Genomic DNA, 12,681 nt, shown 5'->3' with positions numbered 1-12,681 from the left:
TCTACCAGTATCCCAGATTGCGCCCCCAAGTAACAAATGGCAGCCAAATGCTCTCAAAGGAAAAGATATTGGCTTCACCATATTGTTTATTTGCTTCCTCCAACCTACCAAGCACACCTCAGTCTTATTAACAACAATATACAGACTGAGGTCCACACAGCCAGTTCTCATCCACACCTCAATCTCCCCCAGATATTGGGGTTAGGTATTCAATAGCCTTGGGTGAAATGGAGATATAAACTTGGGCGTCATCAGCATGTTGAAAGCAACTCAGTCCGGACTTTGTCACTAACCCTCCTTAAATCAAACAGTATTTAAAAAGATAACTTGCACTAGTCTATATATGTTTATGTTTTATGATTTAAAATATTTTAGTAATTTAATTGTCACTACTAGCATAGTTCTGCTTTTCATATTAAGGCTAATTTTCAATTACAAAGAATATATTTCTCCTCATGATAGCAAACAAAGTGATAGATCAAACCTTAACTGCTCTTACAGGTACACAATAAAGTTAATGGATGAAAAAGACCAAAACAATTACTATACAAAATCATTAGATTCTAAGGAACACAACTGCTCAATGTGGGCAGGAGTGGGAGGGAAATCACCAGAAATTCTTTTTGCAAACTCTCTTCCTGTTATTAAACCATTTACTACAATTCCACATTCAGTTCTGGTAAAAACAATTTTCTTGTTCCTAAGGAAACCAGTCAAAACAGCTGAAGAAAATTTATGTTCACAGCTGCCATGACACTATCTCAAATTAATTCATGTTTAATTATTCATTTTATATGTATAGATTTCTGATTTTTATTCCTTAACTTCTAACAGTAAACCAGCAGCTGATGTCTCAAATTAGCTCACTTGCTGAAAAAAATCAATGCCACACTATAGAATTTCAGAAAGTGTCAAAAGTTAAAAGCAAACTGAGGTTTTATTTTCAAAATAAAAGAATCCCCTGTACATTTCAAAACAACAGAATGTCATTTTTTCCACATAAAAAAAATCAGGGTAAGTGTACAGTGATCCCCGCAATATGACCAGGACTTAACTATCACTGCCACAAGTGTTAGGCTATGTCTACACTACGCAGCTTTTAGTGATACGGCTGTGCCGCTACAGTGTAGCTGCTGTTTGTTGGTAGGAGACCACTCTCCTGCCGACAAAGTGCTGTTCACACCCACGCTAGTCATTGACAAAACGTTTGTCTTTCAGGGGTGTGGGTTTTTTTTTTTTAAAAACACCTCTGAACGACGAAAGTTTTGTCTTTCACTTGCCAGTGTAGACAAAGCCTTAGAGAGAGAAGATGGGTGAGGTAATATCTTTTATTGGACCAACTTCTGTTGGTGAGAGAGACAAGCTTTCAAGCTTACACAGAGCTCTTCTTCAGGCGACAAATGTTCATTTTTTTTTTCTAACGAACTCAGAAAGGAGAAAACACTGTAATGCAGAGGAAAGTTGCAACTTGGGTAACAAATATATTCTATAGTAAATGGCATGTGCTCTTTCAGATAAATGATTTTACCTTTCCTTTCTTTTTAGTTTGATCATGTTTTGGGTATTGTTAGGAGTATCAAATTAAGATGAAAAAAGGTAGGTGTACTATACAATTCAGAGAGCTGTATGAAGACCAAGTAAATCAGGAACACGCTGCGAAAATTCACAAGAATCAGTGCATGCTGTCACAGTACAATTCATAGTCAAAGTAAATAATGTGTATCGAGACAAGGGTATCACTAAAGAAACCAGAATCAGGGAAAGCTGTTTTTCCTGTGCTTTTTGTTGGCTACAAAATAACACTAAGGCAATTTTAATGCATATGGGCTTGTAGACAAAAAGTACATATTTGAGAAGCTTAGATTTTGTGGATGATATGGATCTATTTGCCAGGTATAAAGAGTTTAACTGGGGATTATAAGGAATCATGATTCTTAATAGCATGAGGTTTCAGAGAAGAAGATAAAGGCAACAATTGCTATAAAAATAAAAATGTAACAAACCTAAACCAGAGCAGTTCTTGGAGCACTCTGTCTGCATCTTCATTCTTATTTCAACAGCAGTACTGTTCAGAAAGTGCCTCATTTTATATTAATGGAGCAGATGGAGGAGGCTCAAGTTAGGTGGTTCTTTTTTAAACTCTAGACTGAAATTATCAGTTGGTATAAATATACATTGCAAATGGCTTTGCAACAAAAGGAGGAATTTTACTGCCATTATAAAGCTGATTCGTTGTTGCACCTGTTCTGGAATTTGTAGATAGCCATTTTGAAAAAAGTTAAGGGTAAGACAATAGCCTAAAGCAACTGTCTGCAGTGGAGTGGAACTATAGAAGTGCTGTGCTTCAGTGTGAGCACTCTGGAAGAATTTTGGCTGATTCAAGAAGGGCTCTGCAACTCAAAGTGGTGCATCACATGTTTTCTGGGTACAGAGTGGACAGGCCCTGGCCCTAACTTACTTGCTGCTTCCTTTTTGAGTAGCTAGCAATTACACTCCCTCACTACATTGTAGCTGTCTATATGCAGGGGCCTAAATGTCTATATGCATAATCTGGTCCTAAATTTTGTATCCAAGAAAGATCCTTTGAGCCTTCATTGCTAATTAATTAAGACCCAATCCTGGCATTAAAAATGTCCTTTGAGGAAATTTTGACTCTTTCCATTAAGACATGCATATAATTTCTTAATTACTTGCAAAAAATCTCTCACTGAGGTTTTGTTAAAATATTCATTTACTTTCTCTTTAGAATTAAAAAAAAATCACCCATACACAGGTTCTGACTTCTATACTAATTATTTAATATGACAGAATCAAATCCAAAATTAAAACAGCTCACCCTTTCCCATATACTGACTTATTCTTCAATCTACCTCTCTACACAGGCCAGGCTCTGCAGAATGTGCTAAAATTTGATAAATTTTGCATCTGGGACAGGAAATCATTCTGGATCCTAGTATGGATCTTCTCCTGTATGGAGAAGCAACCAACAAGGACACAGTACAAAATCCAGGTCTGCACCCAGATGGAAGCAATGAGATGCTGCAAGAGTTGTCTCACTATAACCTTCTCTACACAAATACACACAGAGAATGGGCATGAAACAGAGACAGAAAACATCTAGGAAAACTGGTATTCACTGGAGCTGCTATATCTTAGAACAAAAGCATATTTTAGCCTTTTTATGCTGGAAGTGCTACCACAATCTTTCCTCAGTCACATACTGAGTCATAAGAATGGCTATACTGGGGCAGACCAATGGTCCATCTATTTTAGTATTCTGTCTTCTGATGGTGGCCAGTGCCAGAAGCTTCGAAGGGAACGAATGAAACAGGACAATTTTGAGTGATCCACTGTTGTCCAGTCCCAGCTTCTGGAAATTGATGGTTTAGGGACACCCAGAGCATAGGGTTGTGTCCCCAATCATTTTAGCTAATAGCCATTGATGGACCTATCCTCCATAAACTTATCTATTTTTTTTTAGCCCCATTATTCTTTTGTCCTTCACAACATCCCCTGGCAACAAGTTTCGTAGATTGACTGTGCCTTGTGTGAAGAAATACTTCCTTTTGTTTCTTTTAAACTAGCTGCCTATTTCATTGGGCAACTCCTAGTTCTTGTTTTATATGAAGGAATAAACATCACTTCCCTATTCACTTTTTCCATACCATTCATGATTATACACCTCTATCATATTCCCCCATAGTCATCTCTTTTCTAAACTTTTAGAAAATCTCTTATTATGGAAGCTGTTCCATACCCCTGGTCATTCTTGCTGCACTTCTTTGTACCTTTTCCAATTCTAATACTTTTTTTTGAGAAGTGCAAACCTGAACTGCATGTAATATTCAAGGTGTGGGCATACCATGGATTTATATAGTGGCATTAGTAAATTATCACAAATTCCCCCTTCTTTCATCTGCAACTGTTGAGTAAAAATAATTTAAAATTTTTTTTCCCAGAACAGTATTTTTGGGTGTGTGTGTGAGTGTGAGTGAGTGAGTGAGTGAGTGAGTGTGAGTGAGTGTGTGTGCGTATATATATGGCTGTCAAGCGACTAAAAAATTAATTGTGATTAATTGCACTGTTAAACAATAATAGAAAACCATTTATTTAAATATTTGTTTCAGAGTAGCAGTGGATGTTTTCTACATTTTCAAATATATTGATTTCAATTACAACATAGAATACAAAGTGTACAGTGTTCACTTTATATATATTTTAATTACAAGTATTTGCACAGTAAAAAAACAAAATAAATAGTATTTTACAATTCACCTAATACAAGTACTGTAGTGCAATCTCTTTATCATGAAAATTTAACTTACAAATGTAGAATTATGTACAAATAACTGCATTCAAAAATAAACCAACTGTAGAGCCTGCAAGTCCACTCAGTCCTACTTCTTGTTCAGCTAATCGCTCAGACAAACACATTTGTTTACATTTGCAGGAGGCAATGCTGCCTGCTTCTTGTTTACAGTGTCACCTGAAAGTGAGAACAGGCGTTTGCATGGCACTATTGTAGCTGGCGTTGCAAGATATTTACATGCCAGATACACTAAAGATTCGTACGTCTCTTCATGCTTCAACCACCATTCCAGGGGACATTCGTCCATGCTGATGACAGGTTTTGCTTGATAAGAATCCAAAGCAGTGTGGACCGACGCACGTTTATTTTAATTATCTGAGTCAGATGCCACCAGCAAAAGGTTGATTTTCTTTTTTGGTGGTTTGGGTTCTGTATTTTTCACATTGGAGTGTTGTTCTTTTAAGACTTGTGAAAGCATGCTCCACGCCTTGTCCCCCTTAGATTTTGGAAGGCACTTCAGATTCTTAAACCTTGGTTCAAGTGCTGAAGCTACCTTTAGAAATCTCACATTGGTACCTTCTTAGTGTTTTGTGAAATCTGCAGTGAAAGTGTTCTTAAAATGAACATTATAAAGGGAAGGGTAACCAGCTTTCTGTATACAGTGCTATAAAATCCCTCCTGGCCATTGGCAACCTCCTGTTATCTGTAAAGGGTTAAGAAGCTCAGCTAACCTGGCTGGCACCTGACCCAAAGGACCAATAAGGGAACAAGATACTTTCAAATCTTGGGGGGGTAGGGGGGAGGCTTTTTTTTTGTGCTCTTTGTTTACGTGGTTGTTCTCTCTTGGGACCAAGAGAGGCCAGACAGAAATCCATCTTCTCCAACCCATCCTAATCCAAGTCTCCAATATTGCAACCAGTATAGGTAAGCCAGACAAGGCGGATTAATTTATCTTTTGTTTTATGTGAATTTTCCCTGCGTTAAGAGGGAGGTTTATTCATGTTTTCGGTAACTTTAAGGTTTTGCCCAGAGGGGGATCCTCTGTGTTTTGAATCTGAATACCCTGTAAAGCTTTTTTCCAATCCTGATTTTACAGAGATGATTTTTACTTTTTTTTTTTTTTTTTTTTTTTTTTTTAAGATAAAATCCTTCTTTTAAGAACCTGACTGATTTTTCCATTGTTCCAAGATCCAGGGGTTTGGGTTTTTGATGATTTTGTAACAAATTGGTTAGGATATTATTTTCAAGCCTCCCCAGGAAAGGGAGAGGGTCGGGCTTGGGGGGATATTTTGGGGGAAAGACGCCTCCAAGTGGTCTCTTTCCCTGTTCTTTGTTTAAAACGCTTGGTGGTGGCAGCATACTGTTCAAGGACAAGGCGAAGTTTGTACCTTGGGGAAGTTTTTAACCTAAGCTGGTAAGAATAAGCTTAGGGGGTCTATCATGCGGGTCCCCACATCTGTACCCTAGAGTTCAGAGTGGGGAACGAACCCTGACATAGATCATCATCTGAGACTGCTATAACATGATATATATGGCAGAATGCAGGTAAAACAGCAGGGGAAATACAATTGTCCCCCCAAGGAGTTCAGTCACAAATTGAATTAATGCATTATTTTTTTAACGAGCATCATCAGCATGGACGTATGTCCTCTGGAATGGTGGCTGAAGCATGAAGGGGCATACGAATTTTTAGCATATCTGACACGTAAATACCTGTAGCAATGCCAACTACAAAAGTGCCATGTGAATGCCTGTTCTCACTTTTTGGTGACATTGTAATTAAGAAGAGGGCAACATTATCTCTTGTAAATATAAACAAACTTGTTTGTCTTAGCAATTGGCTGAACAAGAAGTAGGACTGAGTGGACTTGTAGGCTTTGAAGTTTTACACTGTTTTGTTTTTGAGTGCAGTTACGTAACAAACAAAAAAATCTACATTTATAAATTGCACTTTCACGACAAAGATTGCACTACAGTACTTGAATGAGGTGAATTGAAAAATACTATTTCTTTTATCATTTTTAGTGCAAATATTTTAATAAAAATAATATATACTTTTATTTCAATTACAACACAGACTACAATATATATGAAAATGTAGAAAAATATCTAAAATATTTAATAAATTTCAATCGGTATTCTATTTTTTAACAGTGCGATTAAAACTGTGATGAATCATGATTAATTTTAATTGCGATTAATATTTTTGAGTTAATCACATAAATTAACTGCGATTAATTGACAGACCTAATATATACATATTTTAAACTTGTTTTTAAGGTGCTTCGTTAGTATAACTACTAACTAAACTTACAGTTTTCGCCACTGATTGAAATGCTGTTTTTCAATTACCCTATGGAAATGCCTCATAAAATGATTTTATCTGAGCTTGCAGGGGATGCCCTATTCTTCATTCCTTTGGAGATTACTGATCCAACTGGCAGCAAACCAAACCTGGATGAGGCAGGTATTTGCTGATATTTCTTCTTCATGAGAGCCACAAAACGTGATTCTGGAATAAAACATATCCACAGATATCCTGGGATACAATTGTTCTTTTTACTTCAAGGAAGATCATCTCTGAGGAGAGAATTAAAACAAATTCCAAGTCTCCAAGCAGGGCTGAGATGCAATATGCTGTTTGTGAGTGTGCTGTATACGAAGTGTTCAAAAGAATCAGTAATTATCAGTGCTTGGTTTGGAGGACTGCGCTCCAAAGAGCACATGACTTGGGAATATTACTAATTGTTCCCCTTTCATTTAAATTTAGGAGATGGTTTTCTGAATGTCATTAATTATTTGAAATTGGATTCATAGTGCTTAACATAGGTTTATTTTCTGTATTTCAAGCCTGAACGCTAACTAGAAACAAGTGAGAACATGAACATGTGCAAGTCTATGAATCCCATAAGTAGGATTTATAGACAGATTGTTTCAGCTCTACCCTCACTGGAGGGTCCTTGTGCTCCCAATAAAAAACTTCCTTCTGGACAGGGAATTCTAAGTGAACTCTTGGAAGCTACTTCCAGTGAAAAACTGGAGACAGATATACAGCACAAAAATTCTGAAAGAAGAAATTCTGTGTTGACATATGACAGGTTTCAGAGTAGCAGCCATGTTAGTCTGTATTCGCAAAAAGAAAAGGAGTACTTGTGGCACCTTAGAGACTAACAAATTTATTAGAGCATAAGCTTTCGTGAGCTACAGCTTACTTCGTCGGATGCATTTGGTGGAAAAATTTTTTTCCCACCAAATGCATCCGATGAAGTGAGCTGTAGCTCACGAAAGCTTATGCTCTAATAAATTTGTTAGTCTCTAAGGTGCCACAAGTACTCCTTTTCTTTTTGTGTTGACATATGTGCACTAATGACCAGTGACCAGGATGTGAGTGTCCCCAGTAGTTAGAACAGATCCAGGAGTTGGGCATAGTGGTTAGAGCAGGAGTCGGTAGTCAGGAATCAGAACCAAGGGTCAGAACCAGTGTTAGAGGCCACATGCCAGAGAAAAGGATCAAAACCAAAGTCAGGAACTGGAGCCAAGTGTCAGGACCAGGTAACCTGGAGCAAGGCAAGTCTGGAGACAAGGGCAGTAACTTGGCCGGAAACAAGTAGGCACCGGACCTATTGCAGCCATGGACAAATGCTTTGAGTTGCTGCTGAACTGCCTCTGCTACTAGACTTAAGAGCCAGTCTGAGGAATCTTCCAACCAATCAGGCAGTGTAGCCAAGCAGGCACCCTACTACAGGCCGGCTGCACTCAACTACGTTGCCCAGAGACTGGCTCTGCTGCAGGCCCTGATTCCTGACAATCATGCATTTTGGTGAGTATTTGAAGTTGTTAAGGTTTGCATTATAAGTGAGTTGGTGAATGAATTTCAGTGAATAGCCTCCAAATGTATACCAGTATAAAACAACACAGCACATCCCTTATAAAGTATATGACAGTGAAGTTCATCCTGATGTGTAGGGTGTCTATAATGCCTTCCACAACACCTTCAGAGGCTCCAAAAGGGGAGAACTGTAGATATTTACACACAGGACACCTAAATCTGTGCAAAAGCTTCATGCTAGCTCTAACTATATTTGTGCAGAAGGGGCTACTCTGAATGGGCCTATAGGATTCTCACTTATGAGGATTCGGTGGTCTAAAACCACCACAAGGCAGCATGGAGGCACAATTTCTGCTAATCCAGTCCACAGGCTTCAAAAATAGCTGGGGAAAGAATACACTGCAGCCCTGTGGCCTGTTTGTGGGTTGGTGTGTGAATGCAATTTCTTTGTTCCCGCTTAATCCCCTACACAAAGCCAGATGAGCTGGACTCTGTGTTGGGAGGGATGAATTTCACCAGTAAAAGATACAAAGTATCAAGGCAATTTTGCATTTCTTTTGTACTTCAAAAGTAGTATGAATCCTACTACATGGTTCAGTTTGCAGAATTTTGCTGGGTCTATCTACAACTACAATATATGGATGGCTCATAAAGCATTTTGCAGAGCCTGCAAATTATGAATGGCAAATCTGACACAGTATGCCAGTTTTCAGTTGACTTCACTGTATATTCAACTGAACACTGCAGGATATTTTATATATATAGATAAAAGCACTATAACACCATGATGTATTCATTTTCATTATATACAGGATTAGAGAAAGCAGATTTAAAGCAAAGACATCAAATGCCTTCATTTTAACCTACCTTTACCAAAGTTGGCCCCGGTTTTGCTACAGATATAGTATTTGTGGTCAGAGTAGTAGCAGGAGTTGTAGAGTGTGTAGTGTGCTGCTCGGTGGTGAGGGCAGGCTTTAGGAATTCAGGGACTGCAGAAGTTAATGAGAGATACTGCTGAAAAACAAAGAAACTTTCATTAAAATCCAGCACCTGAACACTTCCAGAACACATCACAAAAACATGTAAAAAAATAAATAAAGCAAATTATGACTAATCCACACACACACAGAATTAAAGATATTAGAGAAAGATTAACTAGGCCATCTAGTCCTTTCCCCAGCCAAAGCAGGATTGTTGACGTATTATATATTCTAGGAAATTGTTAGTCTAGATTTACACGTCTCTAATGATGGGATTTTCTGTCAGAGAATATTCTACAGTCTTGGGACTTTCTCCATCTGTTACTGAAGGTAACAGTAAAAGATCAAGCCTTTATACAGTGCCATAAATTTTACTGTCTGGAAGTTTTGCCTGACATTCAGCCTAAATTTTTGCCCTCTTAGTTTCATCCTGTCTCCCGATTCATATCCTTTATAACATGATAATTATTTTCCTTCCTTTGTATACCCGTTGTCTCCCAGTCATGCTCTACAAAATGCCATCCACCTGCATCAATGGGTGGGGGAACTTCATGGGGCCAGCTGTGAAAGGGACAGTCCTAGGAGCCTTCTCTGGAGCGTGAAAACCCCACCACTTTATCAGAATGACGAGGGAAATGAAGGAAGACTTAGAAGTGTGGGTAAGATTCCTGGAAGAGTTAAATGGAGGTTTCAATATGGCATTGGGGCTGGTTGCTCAAGACTGAGCTGCAGGTATAATCTACCTTGGGAGGTATAGGTTTTGGGGTTTACTTTACTTTCAAGGTGAGTGGTGTGCACAAAGGGGGCCAGAAAGCTGGACTGCACAGGGTAGTACAGGGGATATCACCTTGCTTGAGATTTTTCCTACACTGGTGGCAGTCAATAGGGAAGAAAACTTTCAGAACAAGAAATTCCATTTCTGGTGTGGCAACCAATCCAGGGTTCATATTATAAATAGACAATTGGCAAAGACTGCTTGGGTAACGAGGCTGGTGAGAGCCTTCATTTTACACTGCCTGCAGTTTAACATCCTTTTTCATGTAGTGCATGTCCTGGAAATGGATAATGGTGTTGCCAATCCTCTGTCAATTTCAGGACAACAGATTTTGAAAACTTTCCGCTGGCCAGCAGGGATCCGTGGGCAATGCTCCAACAATTCTGGGACCTTGGCTCATGACAGCTGTGAAACTAGTTGAGGACTCAGTTGTCCTGTGGACTCTGAGGGCCTATAAGCCTTTCAGAGTCCATGGAATTTAGGACAGGAAGGGCTTCACTGTGGGTGGCCCATACGCACACACCAGGTGGTGCCATATGTGGTGCCTTTGACCCAGCACAGGTGGGCTCCCTCCATTATCGCTGGCTAGTGCGCATGTCCTCCTCAAATAGGTTGGTGGGTTTCCCAGACACATGCAGGCATTTCATAGCATAGAGACTCTTAGAGGGGTTGGCACAAGAGGGATGATGGGTTACTCCTAACACTGGAAATCCTGACAGTGCTGTCAAAGGCTCTGCCTGGGGCTGCAGCTGAGAGGGAGGCCATGTTATTTAAAGGTGGCATTTGTTGTTGCCTTCTTTGGCACTTTGAGAGTGAGTGAACTGGTGCCTACAGCAGCTGCGGACAGGTCCCAGCGTGCATTAAATGTAACAGACATACAGCTATCTGCAAAGAGTAGTGTTTCTGTGCTCAAGGTACTCCCTAACAGGCCAGAAGGGGAGAGAGGCTAATGTGGAATCGAAGAAATGTGCAGAGAAGTGTTTGTGCCCTGTAAAGGCGATAAAAATTCAGGGCCTGCAGCTAAAACCGCTATTTATACATGGTGATGGCAGCTTCCTGACAAGGCATTAATTCAGCACAGTACTGAGAAAAACTTTGCGGTACTGCAGTCTTGACCCAGGTAAATTTGGTACTCATTCTTTCAGGATCGGGGCGGCAACATTAGCAGCTGCAAAGGGTTTTGGCCCATGGCAGGTGCAGGCCAAGGCCATAGGGCACTGGAAATCAAGTTTTACAGGACTTACATCCACACCAATGAAAAGATGGCAGGGAACGGCAAAATGTAATTAACCCATTGTGCTTGTTTGTTTCAGCAGCTACCCAGAGTGTGCATGTTTGGATTCGTGAGCACTCTGTAGTGAACTGGGCCCACAAGAGGGCACCTAGGATGGCAGCTAGATCTCAGTGGGCTTCAAGGCCGAAGCAGTTTGCTTTCAGAACAGGCATGCAGTGGGATCAGCTCATGTCTCTTCTGCACTCACTTACAGGCCAGGGTTGGGAGCAAGCCCAACCCATGTGGACAATACTAGAAAGAAAGTAAATAAGGGGGTCACTAAGATATTCCTGGAGAAAGAGGGTTTAGTGATACAGTATAAGGACATTCCTTACAGTCAGCGAGAAAGGATGATGGTGTATATCTGTCAGATGGAAGTGCTGACATACTGCTACAGTGCAGTATGTGCAGACATGGACTGGGCAGGTGTTATGACTCTAGGCAGCATAGTTGGGTGGGGAATGACCAAGCTAGTCAGTGGTGGCCCCTGTGGCTGGTTTCCAGGAGAGAATAAAATGAAAGGTTCCCAGAGGTAAAAGACCTGGGGTTTCGGTGATGGGCCTTGGGCTCATGAGATAGGTTGTGACCCTATGTCCTTCGTTGGCCGAGGTCAGACTATGGCCTTTATGAGCTAAGGACCCCACCCTGCTGCACCCTCTGTCCCCCTTGCATCCGGGAGGGTGCTAAGACTCAGAGAAAATTGAGTCCTGGTGAGGGGAGCCTACCCACATTAAGGGTTATATGGTAAGGAGCCCTGTAAATCCTGTACTGGAACCAATTACATGCCTACCCTGTGTTAAAGTTTAATAAAAGTTGTGACCTGCTGCTTAATTCCGTGCATGCGTCTATTCTCATTTTGCCACTATGTCCACATCAGTTAGTTTTTATAACCTTTGCAGCCCTCAATCTTAGTTCTTTAAATTCCCTCCAGTTTGTTTACAACTAAAAGGGACACTGGGACACCATCAACTTGAAATGTAGTTCATTTCACAAAATGAGAAAGGTAGTTCTGAGGTATAATATCTACTCTGAATCTCTCTGCCAATTCTTTGTGGGGTGACACTGACAAATTTCCTGCAATATACTGAATGAACCTTATTGAATTAATATAAACCTTACTGAATCAGGAATACCACCTTTGGGGTACATTCTATTAAGAACACAAAAGTGTATGTGTTATTGTGGCATTGTATGTATTTCTCTAGTTTTTTCTGTGGGTGCTCCAGTCCTGGAGCACCCATGTAGTCAGCACTTATGGGGAGATGCTAATGTACTTCCTCTGCTATCAGTCCTTTGAAGCCACCCACTGGAAAGGTACACATTTATTACTTCAAATTACGTTCTCCAGGGACCAATGGACAAAGAAAGGGATTTTAGATAAATAACCTGGTTTTAGAATGGGCCTTGGGCTCAGACATTCTCAGTGTGGGGTTGGAAGGGACTGGGTGTTTGTTCTGAGCTGAAGCTGTGATGAACAGGTAACCACAAAGACTCCCCTTGGGTAGGGCTGAAGGA

General features: G+C 40.1%; 1 protein-coding gene across 13 annotated transcripts in view; it reads right to left on the bottom strand.

Annotated features, from left to right (window-relative positions):
* The window catches only part of MRTFB (myocardin related transcription factor B), a 225,753-nt gene that overhangs the window by 42,896 nt on the left and 170,176 nt on the right, over positions 1–12,681 (bottom strand). For 7 of the 13 annotated variants that reach the window (XR_006274576.1, XM_043493351.1, XM_043493352.1 and 4 more), the window contains one exon: positions 9,006–9,152. Coding sequence is in view for 9 of the 13 variants with exons in the window: in XM_043493351.1 (XP_043349286.1) it covers positions 9,006–9,152 (147 nt within the window). In the remaining 4 variants the exon portion in view is untranslated. The remainder of the gene's footprint in view (positions 1–9,005; positions 9,153–12,681) is intronic. The other 6 variants (XR_006274578.1, XR_006274577.1, XR_006274579.1 and 3 more) reach the window with 1 other exon arrangement.

The sequence above is a fragment of the Dermochelys coriacea genome, chromosome 10 (assembly GCF_009764565.3).
Source record: "Dermochelys coriacea isolate rDerCor1 chromosome 10, rDerCor1.pri.v4, whole genome shotgun sequence".
NCBI lineage: Eukaryota > Metazoa > Chordata > Testudines > Dermochelyidae > Dermochelys > Dermochelys coriacea.
The sequence above is the reverse complement of the archived record's forward strand: the minus strand, read 5'-3'. Positions and strand labels throughout refer to the sequence as shown.